Source organism: Apiospora phragmitis, assembly GCF_038363925.1.
Source record: "Apiospora phragmitis strain CBS 135458 chromosome Unknown utg000007l:2111988.0-4706623.0:1.0-2598199.0, whole genome shotgun sequence".
Lineage (NCBI taxonomy): Eukaryota > Fungi > Ascomycota > Sordariomycetes > Amphisphaeriales > Apiosporaceae > Apiospora > Apiospora phragmitis.
The window spans coordinates 1,146,467-1,173,684 of NW_027117406.1; the positions used below are offsets into that span (position 1 = coordinate 1,146,467).

Here is a 27,218-nt window from a genome sequence, read left to right on the forward strand (position 1 = left end):
TACGAGACTCCAGTTGTGTGTGTGTCCCACGCTGTCCCCTCTCCCCTGCTCCCCCTCTCCCCCCTCAAATCAATGTGTCGCAGAGTCGCAGATGAATTTGTCCATTCTCCAAATTCGATTTCTTGTTTCTTGTTTCCCCTTTTACCGAAAAGCCAGTGCTTACCATGGTACAACACCGATGCTGAAACGCATTTCATTGCGTGCAGCGCCCACTGCCCAGTACTGAAATGCCGCCGGCTGCCTAGCTCTGCTGCGCTCGGCGGGGCTGTTTAGATTAGAGCATGTCCACTAATGCAAGGGGATAAGAGACTTCAGTGGACAACGAATTGCTTAATGCAAGTACTTACAGAAGGAACACCTCACGCTTATGGATCAATGAAGCATACTCTGCGGCCTGCGACGAGCTGGGCTTGCGAACAAAAAGCGTCAGGAGCCGTCCTTGAATAGTAGCACGTCGGTATATCCTGGCTTGCAATATATTAACGATGCAGGTAGGTACACATTGCATTGGTGGTTTGGCCGAGTCAATCCAGCATTTGGGTGGCATCGGTAACGGTCCGCAATGAATTGAGTGTACGACACGGAGTTGAAGATAAGATCCCACGTCACGAAGATATATGATCGTTCAGGGCCCTGTCGTTTCCTCTGTTTATTCTACAATCTTTCGATACGGTTCCCTCTTCGCCCAAACATGCGAAAAGGTGGAATTCGTGTTCAGGAAGAGAGCAATATCTTAGAGTGGAAGAGCCCCAGTCCAGTGGCGAGGACACTGCTTATGCCTTGATGCACAAGGCTGGTGGCGCTTCGCTAGGGACGAAGCCTGCCGACAGCAATACGGGCGTATTATGTAACATAAGGTTTGACGGTGTTCGATTGTTGACTTCGAGCGCGACAAAGATGCATCTGGGCCAGCCTCTGTTTATCCTGGCGGCCGTATGCCGATGCAGTCGCACGTATCTCACGATGTCTTGTCATCTAAGTCGCAGGCCGCGCTCTATTAAAGGCATCATTAACTCACCAGGTTGAGAGAATATGATCACAACCTTCTGTCGCCAGCCCGATTCAGTCTTCCGAGAATGAAACGATCTGATATTCTGTCAGCAGTGCTCCTGGCCTGCCAGGCTCTTTTGATCGACTCAGCACCGATCGACAGCGGAAACGAGAAGCGCCAGCTGAGTGGCGCGTATGACTATGTCATCGTTGGCGGAGGCACAGCTGGCCTAGTCATGGCAGAGCGATTGAGCGAAGACCCCAATATAAAGGTCGCAGTCATTGAGGCTGGAACCTACTATCAGATCAGCAACCCCATACTATCCAGCACACCAGCCGGTGACTCTTTCTTCGCCGGGGCTAGCCCAACAGATACGAATCCGCTCGTGGATTGGAACATAGTCACAGCCCCTCAAGCAGGTGCGAATGGGCGTCGAGTCCACTATGCGCGAGGCAAATGCTTGGGCGGCAGCTCAGGTAAGTAGATGAGGCACGGGAACAAAAAACACCTCCAGGAGGCCCTGGAATTGTACAAATATCCCAGTTTCTTTCGCAAGCTAACCGCCTCTCGCAGCGAGAAACTTCATGATCTATCAGAGGGGCAGCGCCCAGTCGTACCAAAAGTGGGCGGACGCTATCGGGGATAACAGCTATAACTGGGAGAACTTCCAGCCTTATTTCAAGAAGAGTGTGGCATTCCGGACACCGTCGAGCTCTCGGGCGCCCAATGCGACGGCCGAGTACAACCCAGCTGCCTTCAATGCCAATGGAGGGCCATTGGAGGTCGGCTATCCAAACTATGCGCAGCCATTCGCGAGCTGGCTTCAGCCGTCCCTGAACGAGATCGGCATCCCCACCGTTCAAGACTTCAATAGCGGTCAGCTGATGGGCTGCCAGTATGCCGCGACGACTATCAATAGCAACATGAAGCGAGAGACCTCCGAGACTTCGTTCCTGAAAATTGCCGCCGGCCGCCCCAATCTCACGGTCATCCAGCTGGCATTGGCCAAGAAAGTCTTGTTTGACGGCAATAGGCGTGCGACAGGTGTGGTCTACCAAATTGGTCCCCTTGCCTTCACAGCGAAGGCCGCTCGAGAGGTGATTGTGAGCGCTGGGGCTTTCCAGTCGCCGCAGCTGTTGATGGTGTCCGGCATCGGACCTGCCGCGACGCTCAATCGATTCAACATCCCCATCATCGCGGACCGACGCGGTGTCGGGCAGGGCATGCAAGACCACGTCTTCTTCGGCCCCTCTTGGCGCGTTAAAGTCTCGACTTTGACCCGGATCGCCAACGATCCACTCTACGTCGCCGCGCAGTTCGCGGGCCCCTATTCCATATCCAAGCAGGGTCCGCTGACCAGCGACGGGTGCGACTTCCTGGGCTGGGAAAAAGTGCCGCGACAGCTTCTCCCCAGCAGGCCGCGGCGGACCTGTCATCCCAGTTCCCCGCGGACTGGCCCGAGCTGGAGTACATCTCGGGCCCCGGCTACATCGGGGACTTTTCCAGCATCGTGGCCGGGCAGCCCAGGGACGGCTACCAGTACGCGACGCTGCTGGGCGCCCTCGTGGCGCCCCTGTCGCGCGGCAGCGTCACCCTCGCGTCGGCGGACACGGCGGACCTGCCCGTCGTCGACCCCAACTGGCTCACGCACCCGACCGATGTCGCCGTCGCCGTCGCGGCGTACAAGCGCATGCGTGCCGCCTTCGCCGCCCGTGCGATGCAGGGAGTCCTCGCGGACAGTGTGGAGTACTACCCGGGACCCCAGGTGCAGAGCGACGCGGAGATTCTGGCGACGATTCGGAAAGATGTCATGACAGTTGTGAGTCTTGTTCTTTTTCCTGTCCCCTTTCCTTTCCCACCACGTAATTAATACTGACGTATCAACGCAGTGGCATGCCAGCTGCACATGCCGCATGGGCAAGGTGGATGATCCCGATGCCGTCGTCGATTCCAACGCCAGAGTCATTGGCGTGACGGGTCTTCGGGTTGTGGACGCCAGCTCGTTTGCTCTGCTGCCACCTGGTCATCCCCAGAGTACTGTTTACGCGTTAGCCGAGAAGATCGCTGCGCAAATCCGGGCTGGTTATTGAAACAACTCAGCCGCCTCAACGACTTTGAAATGACTCGCGCGGGTTCGTCCGAATCCTTGGCATTGGCGCTAATGTTTAGTTTCCTTTTATAATTAGAAGTTGTTCACGACCAAGTAATGTGAATAATGAGAATAATGAGACTCTTGCTGGACGTCAATTCACCTGTGCCTTTAATGTCATCTTTTTTTTAGGAAGAAAAGAACAAATACGCAGTCGCTCCATTTCATATCTCATAAGACAGAGTCTTTCTTTTTGGTTAACGCCAGAATCCCGTTGATACCCATGATGACATAATGCGAAACACGCACACACAGCCTTTCCCCAGCTGTGGGGTTCTGCCCCACGCCATCACTCCGACGTATCCATCCACTCCGGGGAAGGGTACCCCGACCCCGTGTCGTGTCCACGTAATCGCTTGCTGTTGGTCCTGCTGCTGCTGTGCCTACTACCCCCGACCACTTCTGCCCCCTCGACAACCCGCCGCTTCTTCTCCAGCACGACGTCCCGAGACCCGCCGAAGCAATGCGGCAGCAGCCCGCGGTACTCTCGGCTGAACTGCAGCTGCCGGTTGAGCTCATCCTGCTCGTCCCGGCTGGCTTTCCGGGGGCGGATGTAGGGCGCCTCGTCGTCGACCAGGCCCGACCGCGCGTTGAGCAGCAACGTCTGCCGCGCCCGCGCGTGCGGCTCCGTGAGGCCGTCGGAGGCGGGGCCGAACAGTAGCCGCAGGTTCGGGGTGGTGTCTTTGCCGGTTATTACTAGGCGGTGGAGGGGATACCTATGGTGTTGAGGTGATTGGTCAGAAGTTGGCATTTTCTTGCCCTATGCTCAAAGAGAGCTAAGAGGGAGGAGCTGCTGGACTGGGTTGGGGATTTGGTTTCTTACATAATATCGCATTCGTTGCCTCCCGGGCTTCCGCTTGGCAATACAAGGTTCAATTGCCGCGCCAGATCGCATGCTTCCTCCCGCTTGTGTGCTTCGTAGACCCAGTACTGTTGTGCCTTGAATGCGGATGCTCGTGAACGTGCCATGTTTGCGGTGTGATGTTGTCAACCGGTTTTGTTTGTTCCAACGTGCAGGGAAAGAGGCTGCTTTTGAGGAAATATGTAGTTTTATGTAGGTAGCAAGCTGGAACAATAAGATGAACTACCTGTTTCCGTCATCTCTCCCCAGGGCTGTCAACGTGGACAGCTGAGTCGTCTTATGTAGCAGTCGTGGACCCATGCCATGGCCAACAAACCGAAGCATGATGCATCGGAAACAGAAAACAACCATGGAAACGCCAATGGAAACCGAGTCCTGAGTCGACGCTATACGCTAGCTCCCGCGCGCCCAAAGTATGGGGTAATGGATACTGGATTTTAGGTAATGATGGGGTAATTTCGGGTCATGGGATTGCCCAGGGCACTTTATTTATACCTTTTGCCAAGCCAGCCAAGCCCATGCGTGTGCCGTTTGGAATGTGGTCGAGAAGGGGTGAGACTCGCTTGCTTGGCGCTGCGGAGGAAGTGAGGCAATCCTTGGCTGCCAAGCCTCTCTTGTTGACCGACCCTCGTCAGCCACAACACGTAATAATAGCCTTGGTAATGCAAGGGGGGAGGCTAGGGAGGGAGATCACAGGCGGGTGATCAGCCAGCTGTGGCCGAGATCTTGTCTGCCCGGCTACTTGCTCTTTCCATGTAGGTTAGCGGATGGATCGACGACGGGCCCGGGTGCCTGTCGTCACGGCGCCTTCCGCCTAGAAAACCTTAAATAGAATTCGGAGATTTTTTGAGATCCACCAAGATGATCTCCGGACCTTTCTATATTAGTGAAGGGACGACTGCGCCGTAAAGAATACTCCTTGGCACACGCTTGTTGAACTAGCCACCTTACTGGAGCCTCTGATTACGTGTAAGATCTCCGGCCTCGCTTTGCTGGGTTTTCGATGGCTCCTAGTTTTACGGCATATCAGCTCGTAGAGAGCTGGTAATAGACTTATCTCGGCCAACTCTCATCCCTGTTCCAAGGCTTCTGCGGACCCCAAACTACGCATTTCTTGGATGGAGATCAAGGGATAACATGGTTTCGCCACTTGAGGTCGGGATCTCGGTTCGGAGCAGTAGGGACTATGTGCGAGTGAGATTCACTGCAGAAGTACCTTGTTCAGCTTGAAGCCTACAATGCCGAGCCCACTCACGTAAAGCTGGCTCCGGCAAGTAATCATCTCGCCTGAGGAAGCCTCCCTTTAGCTCAGTTGACACCATTACGTCTATCTAGTGTTGAGGCGTATCGTCAAGGTTGAACAAGGAGTTTAGTTCAACTGTTGACCACCGCCTCAGGCTCTTAAGATCCTGTTATATAAATGTAATTGTTGTGTTTGATGCAAGTGCTTACATGTATACTAGTGTGGGCTATATATGTGACCATTGCAAAAGATGAAAGATGAGAGGGAGGTAGCCGAGCTGAAGGGTACAGCTGATATCCGTATCAAACAGCTCTATTAAAAAAAAAGACAAAATGGTCAGTAGAGGTGGGAGAAAAGACGTGGAAAGCTGCTGCTTGACTAATTGATAAAATTGCCAAATATATTTACTCGAAATCATATGACAACGATACAGGCGGACTAGTCTTTCTAGTCTCCTTCCCCCCTACCATCCACAGCCTACGAGTTCAGAAACTCTCATTATTCCTATCTCTGCACCTACTTCGCACCAATTGCATGTGGTCGAGTGTTGCAAGCGGTTCATTGATCCCTGAGAACGGTTGTTCCTTGATCCCAGAACCGTTCTCAGGGTGTAGGACTTATGAACACTTAAATCAACTTGCAGCATTCTCGTCGAGGCAATTTCGTGAACTGCCTTGGATTATTAAATGTATCCCATTGTTGAGAGTTTGATAACCGACTTTGACATATAATCTAAGCAGCTGCGTCGTTATATCAGATACTCCCTTCTTCACTTTTAACTTGCACTTGACGCCAAGTCAACTTGCCAGAGACGAAGGTCTCACAGAGAATAGGCTACCCTAAATACATAAACCTGGAAATAAGCCAGTATACTCGACGCCCATAACGATTTATAAGATAACAGTTCTAGTGTATTAGATAATCAACGCCGATGTTTATCAGCACGGTCTGCCTATACGTACAGAGAGCTAGGCCTAGTATTCTGTCTCTCCTATACCCACATGAGACTATGCTATGATAGTCATGAGCGCGTATCCTGACACCAATCACCAATAGGGTGATTGATTGGCATCGCCGAAGATCAACGAATCTTACCGCCTAAGCTTTCGGCCAAGACAAATAGTTTTAGCCAAGACAGATAGCCTCGCCAAGACAAGATAGAGTCTACCATGTGTTGACACAGTCTGTATTCAGGGGCACGGAAGGGGGCTCTGTATGGAGTACGGAATACTGGGATGGGAAGATAGTCTGGCATTAGCGGCGGCGGCGGCTCCCGATTGAACAACCCAATTCCATGGTCTCACGCAGCGGCGGTGTATGTATGCAGGTGCATGGGGAATGGTGTGGTTTACCCAAGTACCGCACCCGAGGCACAGCATCTACCTTGCATCAGCTGCCTGCTGTGCCGTACTTGACCCCAACCGGGGCAGCACGGGTACGAAGGAAATGTGACTAACCCATCTGGGTATTGAAAGTCAGGAGGAGGGGAAGTGTGACCCCGGGAGTGGAGTGATCTAATCAGGTCTAGATCATGCCAGTGCTGAAGCAGCCGCCGTTCGCTGCTGCACGAGGATGGAAACTCCGCCCATTCCCTTTTCCTCAAGTCCGCCACTCGCCCGCGTTGGGCGTTGGGGGGAATGTTGCCCCTGGGTTAGGTGAGTTTCCGGAATTGGCAGCACACCGGGTATTCCGGAGGGCCTGGTTGTTACAGTAAGAGCTGGACAGGCCTGTTTCTTTCCGACGCAGCCACGCCGCCGGATATAGCAACGAGTGGACGAAATATACATTTGTCCGTTGACCATTCTGCGAAGCGGTCACCCCTTTCAGAATGTACTTGCGATTGGATTGGTACGCAAAGCAAGTCAAGCGATCTGTCACAACTCAGGCGAGAACATTGATGGCGCAATATTAGAGTCACAATAAAGGTACATGAGCCAAGCCAAGCGGCTTGGAACCGCACTTGCCAGGAGTGCCGAGACATCAGCTTCACCCGTGTTCCGGAGCATCCCAGGGCCCGGAGCATCTTCAGATCAGATTCATTACCACAACGCATCTCAGATCCGATGATATCCAAGGGAAAACCCTCAAGGGGTTAGTTAGTATTAGAGACAAGAGTTGTCATATGCCATTGGTTTCGTTTTGCTGCAAGAACAGTGTCAATCGACTTGTACCCCTTCACCCCTTAGAGTTAAGTTGCAGTTACATCTGCCCACACTCACCGTCGAAGACGGGAGGGGACGGAATATGTACCTGGTCATATGGCCCACTTCATATGGGCAGCTGTCCGGTAATGCACCAAGACCCACCATTCGCAAGGCAGACGGTCATCACCGGGCTGGGGTGCGAAGGCGCCAAGCACGTAGTTCGGCTCGGATGCGCTCGCCTCATCATGGCGGTCCGTCCGGTGGAGAAAGGGGAAGCAGTGAGGTGCGCCAATACACAAGTCGGACAGCAGTAGGGCAGCTGTCGGGGTCTGGACCCTGGAGCTTCCCAGCTACGAGGGCGTCCCGAGCCTTCACTGGGCGCGCGAGTCGGGAGTTGGGCCGGCTCGATGTGCCGCACGACGAAGTGGCAGTCGCGTCGGCCGAGCGGCACAAGGTGCTGGAAGACGAGCTCATGGTGACGGCGAACGTGGCCTTAACCTTCCCGATCACCTTCATCTTGCTGCCCAAATTCAAGGCTACGGCGGTCAGGTAACAACACTAAGTCCCCATCTGATCTTCGTTACAAGCGACACCCACCACTTGGTCGACCTCGCGGAGCGGGACGCGCCCGAGGGGATCTTCAACCGGCTGAACGACAGGAATAAGTCCCTCACGAACGAGTCCGAGCGCTACCCGGCAACCAAGCTGATGCAGGATGGCTGCATATGCATACTGTCCGCCGTCAGGACAGCAGAGCAGAAAGAGGACCCGTCGTCGACGTCATTAGCGAAGACAACGATCATCGACGGCGCCCGCTGTTATAATCGACTATGCGAATCCAGGGCCTGTGCAAGACCCAGCTGTCGCGCGACTTGGAAACGGTGATGGTCCGCATGGTGAAAGGGCCCTGCTCGTCAGGAACGCGGAGCAAGAAACGCGGGCGCGCGCAGCGCGGAGTCGATACCCACGGCCAGTAGTACCTGAACCGCGGGAGGTTGACGACTCCAGCGACGGTCGTGGTCGGCACCGGGGGCGCAGAAACGCAGAAGCGCCTCTACATCGAACTTATGGGGAGGTTGGACATCGTCGTGCGTGTCGGGCGCTTCTGCGAATCTGTGAGCGGTGTATTCTGCGATTGTCATCTGTTACATCATCTTGTTCCACCGAGCACGCTCCTCACCGTGTCCAAATTCGGGACGTTGAGCTGGCCAAGAAGATGTTTGGAAGTTCTTATGTAAAACCCAATCTTCTGGTTTTCCACTCTGGAGGGAAACTAGTCCGGAGCCCGGCACTAAGACGGCAATAAGTCGTGTTTTGTTGTCCTGCGTTCTTGGCAGGTGGTTCTCTCAATTTTGTTGACTATTTTGGCTCAAAGCGGCCGTTGGAGTACGTAGACTTCTGTGAATGTCTCGTAAGGGTGAGTGGAGTGTGCGTGTGCCCCTTTTATGTGGTAGAGGTCTGAATAAAATGAACAAGGTCAGTACCACCACCACACTCAGTGCCACAAATAGGAGCCAGCAAGATCTCTTCTGGATCTTAACAATCTGGAAAGCTTGCGCCACTCAAAGCCTCTTGCTGTCAGATGGCATTGGATTGTGTGAGTGTGGGTGAAGACCGTCAGGTCGCAAGGAAAGGTTCATAGCAAGCACGCGATCGTGGTGGTCATATTGTTCTGGGTCAATGTGCTTGTAAAATTACCGTCGGTAAGTTTGTCAGTTGGCTTGTGCATCTCTGGGGAGCACTTGCATAATAGCAAGCAAGATTCAGGAGATGAGTAATACAACGCTGAATAAAACAAATGCAAGCCTGCCCCGGCGTACACATGAACATCCTCCACACGAGCTTCAACGTGTGGAGCAGCCAGGCAGTATGCCCGGGGAGCAAACTGACTGGGGGCGGAGTGTGCCCCCTTCACGTGCCCGCCTTCTGTGCAATAGCAGCCGAGCTATAGATGTTCTAGAAAACAAGGGGTGTCGGTCAGCTATTGGCAATGGTAGGAGAGATCATACGGCAATGGTGCGTGTAGTTATCAGCTACTCGGACGATATGGCTTCCCCGAGGTTGCTGTCTCATGCACAACAGTCACGAGGGTTGCCAAGGGGGGTGGTCGGGGCGAGTCGATGGAAATCGAGCACAACATGGAGCGCGCCGGGCTTTAGTCATGATCGTACGGAGAATGGACCGTTCTCTCGGCGGTCCGTTGAGTATCGTAACATCCATCTCAACACCGTGGTTTTGGCCGTATGTATGCATGAAGGCGAGATGCCGCCCGCTGTTTCCAGGTCGGGTGATGCCATAGAGTTTCAAAGTGACCATGTCCCAAGGTGAGAGTTCCGTACAGTATGCTCTATCTCCGGCGTGACAGCGACACAACTTCGGGATAACCTCAGCGGTCCGAAGGCATACATAGATGCTACGCTGGTTTGTTTCATGCAGCGAATAACAGGCAGCCAGATCAGCCAGCGGGCGTCTCCAAAGAAGTTATTCTGGGGTGACGTTGAGGAGAGGTGGGTAGGCGACCTGCACACTCTCCTCGTTGCATTCCGAGCTTGAAACAACAAGTTTGGGGAAAATCTGGCCGATTACGAATGGAGTCGTCGTGGAGCACTGGAGGATATTGGACAGATACATGCACAACAACAACAGAAGCGAGGCCAGCTCCGCAAATCTGGAGACGATCAGTGTACCTTTTCTTCTAATCATTTATTTGGGGCGGAATACTTGCTACATTTCATTTGCAATGAAAGCGCAGTCGCCACATTAGGGATCGATCTGCTATGCGCACTTGGATCAATTGATTGAATTAGCACGCTCCCGGAACTGGCTCTCCTTGCCAGATGAAACTGACCTGCCGACAGTTCCTATTTCGGGGCAAACTGCTTAGTAACATTGCGCTTGCCTTGGTTTCTGGTGCTTCTGATGTACTTTAGACAAGTCGCGGGTTTCAAAGCTCTGGGATTGACGGGAGATGACGTCAAAGCGTGGATTTGCGGACGAAAAATTCTGTTTATTATGCAGGGAAATGGTCGATTGTCGGGACTCGTGCGAAAAGTCGCTCGCAAAAAGTGTGCAGGTGTGATGAGCAGAGGGGAGAAAAAAAAATGTTTCTTTGGCAGGAGAGCCGCATCAGCCCCATAACAGGACCGACCTCGGTTTTTTGCTCGGCGCGCCTAGCATCATTATGGGTACCAACAATACCTCCCACATCCACTGCATCGGTCAAACCCTCTCCAAAATGCCGCCGAAATTATCGTACGTGCTCATGCCTCGCTCGAATGGCTCCTGTATCTCGATTGACTGAGGATAATTGGGACGAGCCACTTCACGATGCCTTCAATAGAGATCAGCCAGAGAACGACTGCGTGCAAAACCCAATGTGTAGATATGCCGTCATCAGGCCCAACGTAGTGTACCCAGATAGCCCAGCGTCGCCGGTGCACGCCGTTGCCACTATCGCTGCCAAGCAAGGCAATACCGGTCGCCGGTTGCCGGTGGAGACGCTTTGTGACGACGCATTTGAAGCGATCCGGACACTCCGGCCAGGCCGCTGACTCTCGCTGTCGCCCGCAAAGCCGCCCATTGTGCACAGCAGCCGCCTGATCGTAAGTCTGCGATCGCACGACATAACAACCAAGTCCCCATAAATCTCGGTGGGGCCAAGAGTTTCCGATGTCTCCCTCTTTCCTCCAGACCTTGATGTAGACGATGTACACTGTGGACATGGTGAACCACACCCTCAACGGAGATTTACCCTGGGGCTCGGTGCTGGTCCTCGCGAGTCGCGTGGGGGAGAAACGCGGGTCTCACCATGGAAATTGCGGGTGTAGACGGAAACCTGCTCACGATGGAAAAACTTCCAGAGTCTTTCGACCTCGCCTGGCACGCAGGCACGCCAGGTCTGCCCGACTCCTCGGGCAGGTACCATGGGGTGAATGAGAGTTTTGTGGGGTGACCACTTCTCCCACGATTTCTTTATATATCCCCAAACTCCTCCTTCTCCAGAAGCCTTTCCCATCAGCTCTATCCACCACAGTGGCTTTGTTACTCCAGCTTCACTAGCTACACACATCGAAAGTCAAGTCAAGTCAAGATGCCGTTCCTCAAGAAACACGCCAGCCATGGCGAAAAGGCAGACGTCGCTGGCTCCAGCGCCGCCGCCAGCAACCCGGCCGCCCACCAGAAGGTGACCTTCATCGCCGTCTTCCTGGGTGTTGTTGCCAGTATCGGTGGTTTCATGTTCGGATATGTCAGGTACGCATTCACCAATTCAACCTCACCACCGTCAGGCAAGTGAGACCGTGGACTAACACAGATGGCTACAGTGGTCAGATTTCTGGTTTCTTCCAGATGACCGACTTCGCCCGCCGATTCGGTGAACTCCAAACCGAGGGGCCAGAGGCCGGAACATACACATTCAGCGCTGCCCGCCAGGGTACTATCACGGGATTGTTGCCGGTCGGCTGCATGATCGGTGCCCTGATTGCCGGAAAGATTGCCGATTCCCTGGGTCGTCGCCTTGCTATCTCTGTTTCGGCTCTGTGGTCATGTGTCGGTATCGTCATCGAAATTGCCTCCCAAAATGCCTGGTTCCAGTTCGCCATCGGTCGTCTCGTCACCGGTATGTCGATTGGTGCCCTCAGTGTCGTCGTCCCCATGTACCAGTCCGAGAGTTCCCCAGCCATCATTCGTGGTGTTCTGGTCTCGACCTACCAGCTGTTCATCACCCTCGGTATCTGGACCTCCAACATGGTCAACTGGGGCACCCACAAGAACCTCGACAACGAAGGCAGCGCCGCCTGGAGAATCACCAACGCCCTCGGTTTTGCCTGGGCCCTCGTCCTTGGTGTTGGCATCATGTTCCTGCCCGAGTCCCCCGATTCGCCTACCGCGCGGGTAGAGAGGAAGAGGCTCGTGCCACCATCGCTCGTCTCGCCGGTGTTGCTACCGACGACAAGTCTGTCAACGACCAGATCACCCAGATCCGTGTCAAGCTCGACGAGGAGAAGGCTGGCGCTGATACTAAATGGTACGAGGCCTTCACCGGTCCCCGCATGGCCTACCGTACTGTCGTCGGTGTTGTTCTCCAGGCTGGTCAGCAGCTTACCGGTGCCAACTTCTTCTTCTACTACGGTACTACTGTCTTCGCCGCCACTGGTCTGTCCGACTCCTATGTCACCCAGATCATTCTCGGTACCGTCAACGTCGTCTGTACCATCTTCGGTCTCTGGGTCATTCAGAAGTCCGGTCGCCGTCCTGCTCTGATGATCGGTGCCGCCTGGATGGCCGTCTGCTTCTTCATCTACGCTTTCGTCGGACAGTACTCGCTCGACTCCGAGGATCCCTCTAGAACCCCCGGCGCTGGCTCTGCTCTCATCGTCTTCTCCTGCCTTGCCATCGCTGCCTTCGCCATCACCTGGGGACCTCTCGTCTGGGCCGTTGTCGCTGAGCTGTACCCTGCCAAGTACCGTGCCCCTTGCATGGCTCTTGCCACCATGAGCAACTGGTTCTGGAACTTCAGTAAGCTACCCTTTACCCCCAAAACTATTCGCTGAACAGTTACTAATTCTTGCCTCTCAGTGATCTCCTTCTTCACCCGATTCATCACCGACTCCATCCACTACTGGTACGGTCTGGTCTTCGCCGGATGCTGTGTGGCTCTCGTCATCTTCGTCTTCTTCTTCGTGATCGAGACCAAGGACCGCAGCTTGGAGGAGATTGACACCATGCATCTTCTGCACGTCAACCCCATCACGTCTTCCAAGTGGGACGGTAGCCAGGCTCCCGAGGGCGTCAAGGGCGCTGCCCATGAGGAAAGCGGCCACAACTCTGGTGCCGAGACTCATCACGATGAGATCTAAGCCAACCCCATCACATCCAAATATGATACCCCGAAGAAAAGAAATACACAAAACCTCATATATAAGCATAAATCGTGGAGTTTGGGGCGCGGGCAGTAATCTGACGAGGGAAGAAGAAAACGATAGCTTTGGGAAGTTCAGTTAGCATTAGCATAGCGAGCGCTCAGGTGTTGTAATATCTGGTCAATTGAAGCCAACTCTTCTAATATATGTCCCCTTCTGATATTGAACTGTGCTACCTAGTGCCGGACTGATCGGACCACGCAATTTGTACACGTACATCAGTGGCATTACTACCTAGAGTCCGGCATTGGAGGTGTGAATAGTCCAAGCCAGCGCGCAACAAACCCGTCCACCAATGTAATGCACTAAGATAAGGCATGTCTGTCGTGCCATAACGAGTTGATGCGTAAATCGCATGAGGGGTCATTACGTGGAAGAGAATAAACATTGGCGCTGTTGGGAATCCCAACATTCGATAAAGGAGGGAATCCGCTCTTCTGCTTTGCACCATTGTGCGCAGGTGGCTCATGCCTTTTTAGTCACAAGCCATAACCCTTTCCGGCTTTACAGTGTTGCCGTCCTAACCTTACTTCCGCCCACGTCTAATCATACCTCGCGGGCTCCACCGGTCGTGACTGTCGATTTCGGATCTCGCGGAGCGTGGGAAGGCGCATGCAAGTCCGGCCGGCCGTGGTCTCGCCTCCACCGCGCATGTGGATGTTGCGATTCGGGATGGCAGCATGTTGATCTTGGTCGGCCTGAGGTGCCTCGGCCATCGTGACATCTTCTGGGGTTATCATGAGTGGGCTAGAAATCATGAAGAAGGGCGGCTCCTTGCATGGGCCCATGTGGTTCATACCTTGGTTGAGCTCTGGCTTCTTGTCGTCCCGAGCCGTCTTGAGCCTCTTGTATCCATAGTTAATGTATCCTCGGCCACCGTCATCGTCCCGGCCATCCTTAGCCGAAGCGGTCGCATTGTTACGACCATCACGCTCAACGGGAGCAGTTGCCGAGCCCTCGGTGCTCGCAGAAGTGGCGCCTGAAGCTTCCTAGGCAGCTGTTGCAACCTCCTGTGAACACTTTTCGGGAAACATGGTAAAGGGACGACTGGTAAGGGGACGAATGGCAAAGTATTCGGGATGCATGCCAAAGGCGCGGCGGCCTGCTGGTTCGGTGCGGCGAGGATCCGACATCTTCGATGAAGTGAGAGGATGCTATGTCAATTGGAAGGACACACTGGACAAATTCAATATACGGTATCAATGAACAGAAGCAAAAATATATGGAGTTGGAGTTGTATTTTAGCAGAAGACTTCAAGTGTTGTTGGATAACAGTCAGTGTTCCGAGAGGGAGGAATGGAAATGCCAACTTGCTGGACGTCGGCAGTCAATAGAAGCAGTTGGGAGCCGTGAATTCAATGCCTCATCCATCTGAAAGATTACACCAGACGGATAGAACGACCAACATCAAGATGATCCCTCTATAGTTGAGGGAAGCTGCAGGTTGCTGTCGTTGTGTAGGTACTCATTTCCGCTTGATCTTGCATGTGGTTATTACTTAGACCGTGCCTGCTGAGGTCCAGACTTTTGGTACTCTTTCAATCCCCAGAAACTCGATGACTTGCTAAACTGTTGAACGAAAGAATCCCTGTCCGCCTCGCCTAAACCCGCGTAGCTACTGCCTTCAACCGTTGATACATGCCTGAGCACATGTATATTGTAATCATGTTGTCACAATGCTACAGCGAAGAGATGGAGATGGGGGAAGGGATCTTGCGTGAGGAAAGAACCTCGACCACAGGTCACATCCTCCATGGCGGAAAGTGTTAATGACAGCATGGCGACTACAATTCAGACTACAAAGGGGAGAGATCGAGATAAGCACTTTGTCAACCACGAACCAGACCAGCGGTTGGTTTGGGGATCTGCAGCATCTGGGGGTGGGTATATCACGTGCTCAGGCGACCTGAGCGCGATGCTCAGGCCCTTGACCAGAAGTTCGACCCCCTGGAGCAGCGAAAACCCTCTCCACTTTTAATAGCCCCAACGTCAACAGCGCGCACCCAGAAGACCAAGAGTACCAAGAGTGCCATCGCCATGTGGCTACTGGAGAACGAAGGCGAGGCTTTCGAGGGTACGGATGATCTATTTGCTGTGTTATTGCGCTGGTTGTACAGACGAACGTAGCTGACTCGATATGCAGGCAAGCGACTCTGGCTTAGGCCAGGCAAACGCTACCTTTTTGGCCGCACCGTCGCAGAACGTAAGATTGCCCCGAAACAGCTTGCCAACCCAATACCATCATATGCCACTGCTAACGACTGGCAAGCCGGACAGCTTGCGATAAAGGGCCCAAAAGCCAACACGGTATCGAGGAAACATGTCACCATTCAGGTCGATCCTGTTAGGGAGGGCGACTCGGTAAGTTCTCATCAATCATTGATTCTGTGGCAACTCTCCGCTAACATGTCTGTCTCGGTTCCAGCAATCTTTGTCCAGTCGCTCCAAGGTCACCGTCGAGGACCTCGGCTCCAAATTAGGCACCACGATCAACGAACACAAGATCAAGGGCGAAACATACGCCATCAACCAAGACAGCAGCACGTTGCAGATGGGAAGCTTCCCTAAAAAATTCAAACTCACCTGGTTCCCAGTTGTCCTGAGCTATTCATTCACGAAGAAGCAACTTCTAGAGGACCCCCTGGGAAAGTTGCGACAGAACCTGGAACAGCTCGACATCAAGTTCATCTCCGAGTACGACGTCCGACAGACCACTCACGTCGTCTCAAGAAAGCGCAATACGTCCAAGGGGCTGCAAGCGCTCATTAACGGCCGGCATATTGTCGATTATACATTTCCTGAGGCCATCGTTGTCGCCGCGAGCCCTGAACGATCGGATGATGGCGTGGACAGGAGCATTTTGGAATCCGACTTCGACGGCAATTGGCCTGATGCTATGCAGCATTTGCCAGCTGCCGTTAACGAACCAACTTCCAGACCTTCTCAGGCATTTGCGCCAAATACAGCAAGGGCAGAGCTGTTTGAGGGTTACACATTCCTCTTCTACGACAGAGGCCAGTATGACAGCTTGCTTGGCCCTATAACCAATGGCAAAGGCAAGGCTTTATTCGAAGAAGTGGTCCCACACGAAACAGCACCTGACGATTTTATTCGACGCGTTAGGGGTCTTGCAGGCGAAAAGGGGGCAGGGGTTAATGGCAATGAAGGCAGGGGCGCAGTGGTCGTCAAATTTCTACCACAGACTCCAACAAGCGAGGACATACAGCAATGGTACTCCGAATTTCAGGCGGCTGTTGCTGTGGAGTTGGATCATCGCATGATCGACCAGAAGGAGTTTCTCGATGCTATTCTAGGCAGTGATGCTAGTGTGCTAAGGCGTCCACCTGAGGTTGCTGCGCCGAAACCACAGCAACCACCCCAACAGCCAGCCGTGCAAAGTCGGGCGACTTCCCAAGCTCCCGCAGATGCCGATGCTGAAGGGTCTGGTTCTGGTTCACAGCCAAGCATGACACGCAGACGACCTGTACGCGCGGTTACTAGCCGCTTCAAAGGCTTCGTCAGAGATGACTCTAGCGATGACGAGATGCAGGATAGTATCGCTGATACCACAGCAGCTTCAGTTCCCGTACCTGCAAGCGCCGCGGAATCACAGGAAGGTCTTTTTGTATCACAAGAGGTAGCAACTGATGTGCCAGAGGAACCGGCACCAATGCCTCTGCGCTCTCAACGCAAGCGACCAGCTCCTGCTGTGGATCTAATGGAGGAATTCGCACCGGCCGCTGCACAGTTGAAACGCCGTCGTATAGAGGCCGGCGAGATTCCCGCAATACGGCCAAGCCAAAGCGCGAAGACTACAACTGAGCAACCTGCAGCGAAAAGCAAAGCAACCTCGAGGGCTGCCAAGAAAAATCAAGAGATTGACATCCTTGAACTGGCAAATAAGCATCGTGAAGAAGAAGACGCACGTGCAGCTGCCGAGCGAGCAGAATTGAAGGTAGCGCCCGAAGATTTGGATCTGGCGGAGATACGTCGTTTACAGATAGAGGAGCCCATAGAGCTTCGACAAGCAGCACCACTCGTACGATCGAGAGATCAGGACATCGCGGACGGGCGATGGGACCCCAGATGGAATGGGTTGAGGAACTTCAAGAGGTTCCAGCCGAAAGGCGCTGTTGGCGCTGCCCGACCACCACAACGTATTATCGTCGGATGTGACGAGGTGAAGGCCAAGACGGCCGGCATCGGTGACAACTACTGGCTTGAAGACAATGACTCGCAAAAGCGCAAGGAGAAGGAGAAGCGAAGCCAGAATAGCCATATGAGCACGCTGTCCACGTTCAGAGAGACCCAGAGCACAAGACGCAACAACACGGCTAGCCCTACACCACCTGCGCTAGGGCGCGCAGGTAGAGCAGATACCGCCGATGGCATGATGGATGACGACGAAGACGACGATCTCGTCTTTTCCACATCGCGGAGTAGAAGCACAAGAGGCGCGGCAACGCAGAAGACAAGCTCTGACCAGCCCTCGCAAAGGTCTCAGCGGACTACTCAGTCATCGTTACGTACTTCGACGAAGCGGCCAGCTGCTGCGCCGCCTCCAAAGGAGCAGCCTGCCAAACGGTCGAAAACGGCTGCGGTTCCGGCAAGCGACGACGATGATGAGAGCGAGGACGAGCTGCGGTTCCGGTTCAGGAAGCGATGATTCAATCACGGGGCATACTGTGATGGACAGGCGAACAAACAACTTATGCTGTATCAAAACTAGATTGCCAATGGGTATCTATGCGTCTATAATAGTGCGTTAGCTTCCTATACCTGATCAACGATGCCATGTTGATACCAATACCAATGTCTATGCTTATGCCCTTTCTATAACCATGATTTCAGAAACAAACTACGCTCTGTGCGCTTCAGGAGGACCCGGAACTAGGTCGGTTGTCTAGCCTGGACAAACGGAAATTGACTGTTCCCAGGGCCACTCGACTCTGATAGCGACGCACCCAGTTGAGACGCATGACGTCTCGAACACATGAAGCCCTGCGCTGTGATCGTGCACAATCATGAACCTTGTCCTGGAAGTGGTCTTCTACCACACTTGTGCGCCACCCCAAAAAGGAGCAAACCCGCCCAGGCTCGTTTCGCGTACACGTACAAACTTATGGCTAGCTGTTTTGGTCGGCTCAGTCCATGCTATCCATCTCGCTCTTCTTCTCCTCGCCCTCCTCGACCAGCATGCCGATCATGCAGCTCGCCAGCATGCCCTCGTAGTTGACCCACGGGTGGATCTCGCCGAACAGGCACGTCCCGTCGCGGCCGGCGGCGCGCAGCAGCTCGGGGCCGCCGCCCGGGTGGAAGGCGACGTAGGGCGTGATGTTGTACACGCGGCCGCCCAGTGCGGTCCAGGCGTCCTTGCCGCGCCGGCCCGTCATGGTCCGGAGCTGGCTCGGCGTCACCTTGATGTAGGGCGTGCCCGCCGGCAGGTTTCGCAGGTCCGAGGTAGGCGACTGCGCCAGGCGCGCCCAGTCCAGCGGCGAGTGGCCCGGCTCCAGCATCACTTTGCGCGACGGCTTCGCCGGCTTGCTCGTGTGCGTCGGCGGCGGCGCGAGCGTCGAGCTGCCGGGCTGGCGCGCGGCGCGCGCGAAGCTGTTCGGGGCCGCGAGACTGTTGCTGTTGCTGTGGTGCGACGTCGCGGCGGGGTTCAGGTTGTTCAGGGTCGGCGGGCGCGGGGGCGGCGGCATCATGGCGGCGGCCGAGGTCGCGGGCGAGGAGAAGGAGGGGTCGGGGATGATGGGCGCCGAGAAGGTCGGCGGCGCGGGCGGGGGCATGGCGGGGGCATTGCTGCGCGCTACGGCGGCGGCCGAGGCTGGCGGTGCCACGAGTTTAGGCGCGGAGGTGTTGGGTGATGGCGTGGGCGAGAGGGAGAGGGAGGGTATGCTGCCGTTGGGGTAGGGCTGCGAGGCGGGTGCCTTTGGTGTCGTTTGGGAAGGCTCCTCGACTGTAGGCGGCTTCGCCGGGCTAGAGTTCACGGGTCTCGACGGCGCAATCTGATCCACTGGTTTCCGGCTAGACGACGCGGAGGCGCCATCGTCGGCAGATGTGGTGGTGATGGTCACCGGCGATTTGACTTCTTCTTCACCACCTTCCTGTTCTTGACCAGCGCGGGGCACGCCATCATGATCTCGCGGGGGCTGATCGATCTGTGGAGGACGGGGGTAGGAGGACCAGAGGCTAGCGAACCACCTCTGGAGAAATGGAGGCCGGCTGAATACGACCCAGACGACGGGCGCCAGAACGAGGGATAGACCAACGAGAGCCATTGTCGCCATTGCAGTGTGGTGGTGGGCGTGGGTTCTGCTCCCAGTTCAACGTCGATAAACGAAGAAATTATGCATGGGGGGTGTGCACGCTTGCCGGGCTGAGGATGGAATTGTCTCCCCACCCTCGAATGATTGCGACGGGTGGAAGTCGGTGTCTGTGGTTTAGCGTCATTTGACAGGCAGGGTTAGGCCTGGCACGCTGGAAATACCGCCTGCTCGCTTTACATCAAAACAGTCATCTAATCACTGCTTACCTATTTATTAAGGCGGATGAATTTACATATGATATCAATGCCAGACATGCATGAACCTGCACTACGTTGTACATATCGAAAACTGGTCGGGCTGGCGACTTCACTAAACTAGCACTGTCGAACCACCACCATCACGAATGAGCAAACCCTCAGCCCTCATCCAGGTTTCTACGGGCGCCAGCAGGTCAGGTGTGAGCATACCTACCTCTCTATTGGTACCGAAGATGCAAGTGTGCTGAAGCCGAAATTGTTCAGCAGAGTTCACGATGGGCTTACAGATCTCGGGCCGGGCCTATATCCCAACTTCTTATGGCCCCCAACTTCCAAGTGAGAATGGCACGAGAACCATCCGATATCAAGCCCCAAGAACCTGCATATGATGCGCTAGGTGACCATTTCCCCCCAATGGATAACTCGCTCCCGCATTTCATTCCCTGTGCTGGGATTTCCCAGAGTGCGGGGGACAGCAGCACAAAATGATGTAGGAAATCCGCATGAATAAACAAATCTCGCTGCACCAGCGAAACCGCTGGTTTGCGGTTTTGGCGGTGACTAAAATAAGACATGGGCATAACGGCCATCCAGGATTGCGTGCTGTCTGGGCTTGGGTTGTTTACTTGGAGAAATACTGTCTTGGAATCCTTCCTGTCCAATACTTACTTACCTATTAATCAATTCTCGTGTTTGAGGCCATCATCAACTCCTGATCGTATATAAATCGATAATTCTAATCCCATCCCATTAATTTCGGGTCATGTCAATCTCAGTGACAGGCCGCCTTGCCAGATTCAGGGACTGCCCCCGCTACGCTTGAGCCCGGAAACCCTTTTGGAGAGCGACCGACATTGAAGTCCACACCTGCAACTTCCCTCCTACAAAACCGGAAGTACTTGGCCGCCAACTTTAGTACTGGTTTGTACCTTTTTGGGTTTTGGTTTTGGGCCTTGAGTTGAGACGACTTCGATTCGACTCGACTCGCCGGCCGACCGGGAAGAAAGATGCGCGCTCTCAACCCAAACGTCTCCAAACTCACGACAGTAAAGGAAGACGACAATAAGCTCACTCAACCCAAACTGAGGTCTGTCAGCAGCAGGAGAAGCATAGTTCCCTCGACCGCTTCATCTTCCCGCTCTTCATCGGCTCCTACCGCCAGTGCACTACCAGCAACCTCCTCTTTGACCTCCAAGCCCCGCCCATCGTCGCGCCAATCTGCCGTCTCCAACTCGACGCTCACGGCTGCCACCACCAACAACAACAACAATACTAGCAGGAAGCCGGGCGCTCTAAAACAACAAGCCCCAGCGGCCGACTCGCAGCGCCCGCAACGAACTTCGACATCTACAACCTCGCGACCTCCCGTAATTACGACCACTGTCACCAGAAACCCCCGTCTTGCAGCTGCAGCAGCTGCGAAAACACCCGCCCGTCGACCTGCGCCCCTGAATCTCAGCTCTGCCCATCGAAGACCTCCGCACCGGAGAGCAGCCCTGCAGTCGTTCTCTCGCCAGCCTCGACCACCTCCAACAGGTCCCGCACCTCCTCCTCTTCGCATGCTACCACGATACCGGCGCTGAGATCGAGAGATCAACATGCTCCACAAATGACTCAACATTCTTCCATATCAAAAGCAGGAAGGATGCCCATCGACCGAACGTCGGGCACGAATAACAATGGCACACCACGCATGCCTACTCTCAGTGCCAGTGCTGCCCGAGGGTCGAGTAGCAGGGTGCCGTTGACGCCCAAAATTGCCTCCAAAGCGCCCCAGGGAGCAACAGCCCCTGTCAACGCCCGTACACCGCTTTCGCGGACGCAGGCACGACCTCCGATTGCCGGCTCCGTCGCCAATGGCTCGACTCGGACGACTACGCAGCCGGATGACGATACTCCTTCTTATCTCAGCAGCAACATCACACCGCGATCCGGGAAGAGACAGAGTCGGGTAGACAGCACGAGTACGACTCCCAATGGTACCCCAAACCCTGAACGGAGCGCCGACACGTGGGACCACGATGTCCGGTCTGGTCTGGGTGTCTCGCTCTCACCTTTGCATGGGGAGTTCCCCAAAAGAGCCCAAGTTACATTCAAATCAATACCGACCGAGGCGAAAGGGCAACCGCGGCAAGGAGCTCAGAATGACCTCGACGCCAAGTTCTTCTACGCCAGTGACGCGAAGGGCACCCAACACCATCAGCAGGCTCCGGTGTCGAGACCGGTATTGGCTAAAGCCCCAACCTTCTTCCATGCCAATGGGAGTACTGTCGACAATAAGGCACACCACCAGCCACCTGCATCACCTGCCATGACACATACTTCGTCGCAGGATAGTCCGTCCGGCAAGTTTATGTATGCCAATGGCTTGCCCGAGATTCCCACGAGTCACCCAGGCGGTTCATCTCGGCCTGGCTCCGTGATTTCCACAACTTCAAGGACTACAGCTACAAGTAGACCTAGACCAGGCTCGCAAGAAATCTCTCCAGCCCAACGACCGATGTCTCCCATCAAGTCTGGCCAGCAACCTTCATTGGCACAAACGAGAAACAACAACCTCCCTTCGCTGGCGAACAGTCGCCCACAGGCGGCCTCACCACCACAGCTTGGTCCCCTCTCCATCAATGCTGCGACGGTCAAGTACCACTACATCTCGTAAAAGCCACTCGCGCTCCAGCAGCATGGTGTCGGGGAGCTTGGTTATGGGAGAACCACCAAAGAGAAATTCATGGATGACTTCATCTGGGCCGGCGTCGCCTTCGATCGATGCGGCCTTGAACCCTCCCCCGTTGACGTTAGCCTCGATAATACAGGCTGCCGAGGACTTTGCAGACCCCGACGAATCTATGTCAACGGTAGACGATGCCCAGTCCGAGACGCACTCGGATATCCAGAGCCCTACGAAATCTGCACACGAGGGGGATCCCGTGAATGACCTCGTTGCCAATGCCCGGCGCGAGCGTAAGGTGCAAGATCTTCAAATCACCAATGCCTCTCTGGAAGCTATCAACCGTACCTTGGAACGGCAGCTTCGAAAGCAGACAGCAGAGTTGCGCCGGTTTAAGCGATTGTCTCGTGCTGGACGACTGTCCATGATGCCGGTTGCTGAATCCACTCAGACGGCTTCTGAGACAGGATCGACAAATGGCGGTGATGAACAGGATGTGTTATCTGATTTGAGCGAAGGGGAAGAGCCGAAAGTCGAACCAGAAGAGGACGATTCTTTGACGGATGACGACACAGCTTCCGATGATCAGGATCTCAGCGCTAGTATGCTGGAGGAGAAGGACGAAAAATACGGACGAAAGGATGAAAAGCGTCTTCAACTCGACCTAACCAAGCATCAACAACTCTTGATCGATTCGCAGAAGATCAACCAAAGCATTAAGCGATGCATGGACTGGACGGAAGAGTTGATAAAGGAGGGCCGAAAAGCGTTAGAGTACAGCGTGCGCCCCAGCGAAGTCGAGATTCCGGGTCCTCGTGTGCTAAATCCCGACGATGAAGACGAAGACACCACGCAAAACAGCATCAGCTTCGACTTCAGTCCTGAGGACACCATCGACCTCGAAGACGAAGCCATGGGCCCCAACGCTCCCATAACACCGAGGCTGGCAGGATGGAATCAAGCTCCCAATCCCATGGACCGCGTCTAAGAGACAGAATCCCCAATGGATGGCAGTCGGCTGGAACATCCGCATGGCTCTGGAAGCTCTACCGCGCCAACTTATATCGGGCGTTTTTTTTGTTTCTCTTTTCTCTTTTTACGTTTGGACATGATTCGGTCGGCATATCGGTCAGCATATCAGCATAAGGCGGCGACCCTGGCGTTCTACTTTGCATTCAGTGTTGCGGTCATCGATGAGGCGCACACTTTAGTTTTCCTTCTTTGAGCTCTATCTTCTTTGTCGCATTATGTATCAGCAACTGGATACCCCTCATCTAGAAAAGATGAGACGGAAATGCGTTTTCTGTTTAATGCAATACATAGGCCAACGGACAAACCCCCGGTAACCAGCAGGGTCTGACCAATCTCCACCACGCGAGCAAGCAAGCCTGACACATCACATACACATACACATACACAAACCTGGATCGAATCAATTACTTGGCATATAGCTACTATTTCTTAGTGTTTAGATACCCCCCTTTTTTTATGCTGCCTGTCAGAAAGACGTGGTAAAGAGAGCAAAGATGATGGCAAAGGATCAGCATAGAGCAGGGCTTGGGTCGTGCGTCAGGGGAGAGCGGGGTGGACGGTGAACGACATGAAGAAGGAGACCCTGCCCGGCCGCAAGGCGATTAGAGATATGAATGAGAGTACGGAGTAGACGGTGTATATGTAGACCCAGGTTGAAGAAGACGTATATACTGCTTTACTAGCCTAACACTCTCACATTGTTTAGAATGAAAACTCTCGACTATGCCATTATTTTTGGGATGCCCATGAAGATGTAGAGTTCCGGGAAGCAGTTGTGAAAACGGTCGCTGAAATTCGAATGGGTCAACAGTTATTCTTCCTACTCCTGTGCACAAGCGAGGTTCATCAATAGATCTGTAACCTATGTAGCTCTATACTTGGGCACTGATTAAAATTGTCGGTGAGGAGCGAGAGAGCATACCCGACCGGACTTTGGGTGGTCGAGACCCTGAACGACAGAGATGAAAGGGGCTCTACAGAAAAAAGGGAACCCGACCGCCGATCCGTCGCCCACCCTGATTTCATGACTCAATTTCCCACTATCCATTTTTAAGATGGTGAACATAACCACAATTACCAACAATTTCTTTCACCAACAGTAATCATTGCTAAGGGTTTCGGTCTTGTGGTTTAGTGGTATAATTCTCGCTTAGGGTTCACCCTGAAGCAACCATGCGAGAGGTCCCGGGTTCGATCCCCGGCAAGACCCTTTCTTTTAACGACCGATGTCGTCAACTACCTTTTTGAGACTCAGATGTAATCAGATGCGACTGCGCTAAGTAAGTACTGAGGAAGATCTGATGTAAGCATTTGTGTTGGATGGAGACTGCATCTTTTTTTGGTTGCTCAGAAGCTGTTGTCCGAAGGGTGGGGTCCACATGTGGTTGTCGACTTCCGGATAACTTGTAGCCTACGGAACGCGCGAAGCTACGCTCATCGGGCTCGTTATCAATGGGATCGTCGGCATCGTTATATTTCATTAGTATATCTATCTATTGGTTATGAGCTGACTCATTTGTGTCTCGCTATTTAGTACCTGTATTTGCACCTTTCGTCAAGTCATCGAACATGTATCTACCTGCCTCCAACTGCCGGGCGGGTTAATCTTTATGTGATTGGGGGAGGGCGCATGCCGGAGTGAGCAGAGCGGCTCAAGAGAAGCGAGCAGTACTGTAAGGCTCTGTCAGATGCGCCCTCAATTTTATCCTTCATCCTTCAATTGCACACTTCAACTCCCTCCAACGCCGTGCCATCAATTCGTGGAAAGATAATATGCGTCTGATCGCTGTTGATTCGTTTGTCGTCAGGGAATTTGTTGGCGACGATGCGCCGCCATATGCTATTCTCTCCCACACCTTGGGTCCCGAGGAGGTTACGTTGCAAGACATGCAAGCTGAGTTCGGTGGAGGCAACGAAGAGCAGGATCCGGCGAATGCCCCATCGAATTCCAGAGCATCGCGCAAAGAAGGCTTTCGAAAAATCGAGTATACGTGCCAGCAAGCTGCTGTAGAAAGCCTCCAGTGGGCGTGGGTGGACACCTGCTGCATCGACAAGACTAGCTCGGCGGAACTGAGCGAGGCTATCAATTCCATGTACCGATGGTACAACCAAGCCAAGATCTGTTATGCGTATTTGCTGGATGTGACGCTAGATGGCGTAACAGGGCCTTGCCCGGATCCGCAGACAACGACAACTGATACCGCAAGCCGGTCGAGTTCGAGCATCTCGAGCCCCGAAGACCTCAATGATGCCATCAGGGGCTCGCGTTGGGTGACACGGGGGTTCACACTTCAGGAGCTACTTGCACCCAAAGAAGTAATCTTCTACAACGCCCAGTGGACCATGATAGGCAACCGTAACGATACGTTGCGAGCGACACTGGCCAGCGCGACTGGGATCGATTACGGTTGCCTAGGATCAGGCGACCATGCCAGACTAGCATACTACAGTATTGCCGAACGCATGTCTTGGGCGTCCCGTCGGAATTGTACGCGGACAGAGGATGTCGCGTATTGCTTGATGGGTCTTTTCGACATCAACATGCCCATGCTGTATGGGGAGGGCAAGAAAGCCTTTGTTCGGCTCCAGGAAGAAATTCTGAAAGAAACCGAAGACCACTCCCTGTTTGCTTGGGCCGTTGCAGAAGGCAGCGACCGAGCTTGGTGTCCAAGCAGTATCTTTGCTGAGTCTCCATCTGACTTCGCTGGATGTGGAAACATTAAACAACCAAACACTCCCAGCAGTGGCCTGTCGGCCATGACTAAGCTTGGACTATCAGTTGATCTCGGTGAAACAGTTCGTCCTACCGGACACGAGCCTCATTATTTGTGTTATGAGTCTTATGGGATGCTTTACTATACGCTCGACTGTTTCGTTGATGGCCCCAACGGAGAAGATGCATGGGTCAAAATTGCGCTGCTGCCGGTCACCTCAGGGATCACTCATCATGACAACTCTCTACCGAGTTTCTGTCGCCTTGCAATCCCTGGGATTGAATATGAGCAATGTTCCCGCATGCGAAAGGATCATCAAGGGCAGAGACGAGTTTACATCCGCAAGGACTTATCGCTACACGAACGCAATGTCTTCCACCATGGTAGCATCTCTTTTGAGGGGTTATATGCGTGTAATCTGACTATGACCTACCAGAGAGATGAAAGTCCTGGGTTCCTGACGGATAAGACGCTTAATGACCGTGGCGGGATTGTCAAGATTCTAATGGATCCCTGGACAACCGAAACAGTGAAATGGAGTATGACCCAGTTCAGAGCGCGGTCGGTAGACTACTGCACCGTGGGTATCGGACTGGGACCAAACAAGCTTTCCTTCTACGTCGGCGAGGGCAAGATAGGCGCCCCCTCTCTGCAAGTTGCGGTCTTCGATCAGCCTCAAAGGCCTCAAAATTCAATAACGACCTGTGTCAACTATAGAAACAATCCTGGGCGACTAGCGTATAAACGGTTCACCTTGGGAGAACGGACGTACAGAGCGGAACTATTTCACGACAACAATCCCTCAACTTATGGTAGCTACTGGCGTTTGCATCTGCTAGTGAGGTTTTCGCTAGTCAAGATCACAATGACTTCTCCGCTAGCGCATAGGTTGTCCAAGATGGGCAGTAGGAATTGACAAGGATAACCCAACAGGATATGAGCATATTTTCTGAGGAATTTACATAGTC

At 53.8% G+C, this 27,218-nt stretch overlaps 12 protein-coding genes across 12 annotated transcripts; 7 read left to right on the forward strand and 5 right to left on the reverse strand.

The window, feature by feature from the left end:
* Positions 1-1,076: 1,076 nt before the first annotated feature.
* Positions 1,077-3,081, forward strand: PG994_007964 (choline dehydrogenase; the record flags this gene model as incomplete). The annotated part of the gene is made up of 4 exons (XM_066859373.1): positions 1,077-1,467; positions 1,565-2,382; positions 2,406-2,810; positions 2,881-3,081. 4 exons carry the CDS (start codon positions 1,077-1,079, stop codon positions 3,079-3,081), a joined length of 1,815 nt encoding a protein of 604 aa, XP_066714860.1.
* A 348-nt stretch (positions 3,082-3,429) lies between these two features.
* On the reverse strand, positions 3,430-4,109 carry PG994_007965 (CBR-SET-14 protein; the record flags this gene model as incomplete). The annotated part of the gene is made up of 2 exons (XM_066859374.1): positions 3,430-3,856; positions 3,964-4,109. The coding sequence occupies 2 exons, from the start codon at positions 4,107-4,109 to the stop codon at positions 3,430-3,432; spliced, it is 573 nt and encodes a 190-aa protein (XP_066714861.1).
* Positions 4,110-7,489: 3,380 nt separating this feature from the next.
* Positions 7,490-8,627, forward strand: PG994_007966 (Short chain dehydrogenase; the record flags this gene model as incomplete). The annotated part of the gene is given in 4 exon segments (XM_066859375.1): positions 7,490-7,938; positions 7,953-8,130; positions 8,232-8,345; positions 8,367-8,627. 4 exon segments carry the CDS (start codon positions 7,490-7,492, stop codon positions 8,625-8,627), a joined length of 1,002 nt encoding a protein of 333 aa, XP_066714862.1.
* Positions 8,628-10,649: 2,022 nt separating this feature from the next.
* PG994_007967 (uncharacterized protein) lies at positions 10,650-11,111 on the reverse strand (the record flags this gene model as incomplete). Its single annotated transcript, XM_066859376.1, has 1 exon — positions 10,650-11,111. The coding sequence occupies one exon, from the start codon at positions 11,109-11,111 to the stop codon at positions 10,650-10,652; it is 462 nt and encodes a 153-aa protein (XP_066714863.1).
* Positions 11,112-11,479: 368 nt separating this feature from the next.
* Positions 11,480-13,247, forward strand: PG994_007968 (uncharacterized protein; the record flags this gene model as incomplete). Its single annotated transcript, XM_066859377.1, has 4 exons — positions 11,480-11,640; positions 11,712-12,208; positions 12,259-12,906; positions 12,967-13,247. 4 exons carry the CDS (start codon positions 11,480-11,482, stop codon positions 13,245-13,247), a joined length of 1,587 nt encoding a protein of 528 aa, XP_066714864.1.
* Positions 13,248-13,852: 605 nt separating this feature from the next.
* PG994_007969 (uncharacterized protein) lies at positions 13,853-14,443 on the reverse strand (the record flags this gene model as incomplete). The annotated part of the gene is made up of 2 exons (XM_066859378.1): positions 13,853-14,289; positions 14,371-14,443. The coding sequence occupies 2 exons, from the start codon at positions 14,441-14,443 to the stop codon at positions 13,853-13,855; spliced, it is 510 nt and encodes a 169-aa protein (XP_066714865.1).
* A 904-nt stretch (positions 14,444-15,347) lies between these two features.
* On the forward strand, positions 15,348-17,976 carry PG994_007970 (FHA domain-containing protein; the record flags this gene model as incomplete). The annotated part of the gene is made up of 3 exons (XM_066859379.1): positions 15,348-15,384; positions 15,454-15,671; positions 15,736-17,976. The coding sequence occupies 3 exons, from the start codon at positions 15,348-15,350 to the stop codon at positions 17,974-17,976; spliced, it is 2,496 nt and encodes an 831-aa protein (XP_066714866.1).
* A 478-nt stretch (positions 17,977-18,454) lies between these two features.
* PG994_007971 (Cytochrome b5 reductase 4) lies at positions 18,455-19,591 on the reverse strand (the record flags this gene model as incomplete). The annotated part of the gene is made up of 1 exon (XM_066859380.1): positions 18,455-19,591. One exon carries the CDS (start codon positions 19,589-19,591, stop codon positions 18,455-18,457), a length of 1,137 nt encoding a protein of 378 aa, XP_066714867.1.
* A 1,317-nt stretch (positions 19,592-20,908) lies between these two features.
* Positions 20,909-21,397, reverse strand: PG994_007972 (uncharacterized protein; the record flags this gene model as incomplete). Its single annotated transcript, XM_066859381.1, has 1 exon — positions 20,909-21,397. The coding sequence occupies one exon, from the start codon at positions 21,395-21,397 to the stop codon at positions 20,909-20,911; it is 489 nt and encodes a 162-aa protein (XP_066714868.1).
* A 48-nt stretch (positions 21,398-21,445) lies between these two features.
* On the forward strand, positions 21,446-22,495 carry PG994_007973 (uncharacterized protein; the record flags this gene model as incomplete). The annotated part of the gene is made up of 1 exon (XM_066859382.1): positions 21,446-22,495. One exon carries the CDS (start codon positions 21,446-21,448, stop codon positions 22,493-22,495), a length of 1,050 nt encoding a protein of 349 aa, XP_066714869.1.
* A 22-nt stretch (positions 22,496-22,517) lies between these two features.
* PG994_007974 (uncharacterized protein) lies at positions 22,518-23,492 on the forward strand (the record flags this gene model as incomplete). Its single annotated transcript, XM_066859383.1, has 1 exon — positions 22,518-23,492. The coding sequence occupies one exon, from the start codon at positions 22,518-22,520 to the stop codon at positions 23,490-23,492; it is 975 nt and encodes a 324-aa protein (XP_066714870.1).
* A 2,387-nt stretch (positions 23,493-25,879) lies between these two features.
* PG994_007975 (heterokaryon incompatibility protein) lies at positions 25,880-27,166 on the forward strand (the record flags this gene model as incomplete). The annotated part of the gene is made up of 1 exon (XM_066859384.1): positions 25,880-27,166. The coding sequence occupies one exon, from the start codon at positions 25,880-25,882 to the stop codon at positions 27,164-27,166; it is 1,287 nt and encodes a 428-aa protein (XP_066714871.1).
* Between the last annotated feature and the right edge of the window lie 52 nt (positions 27,167-27,218).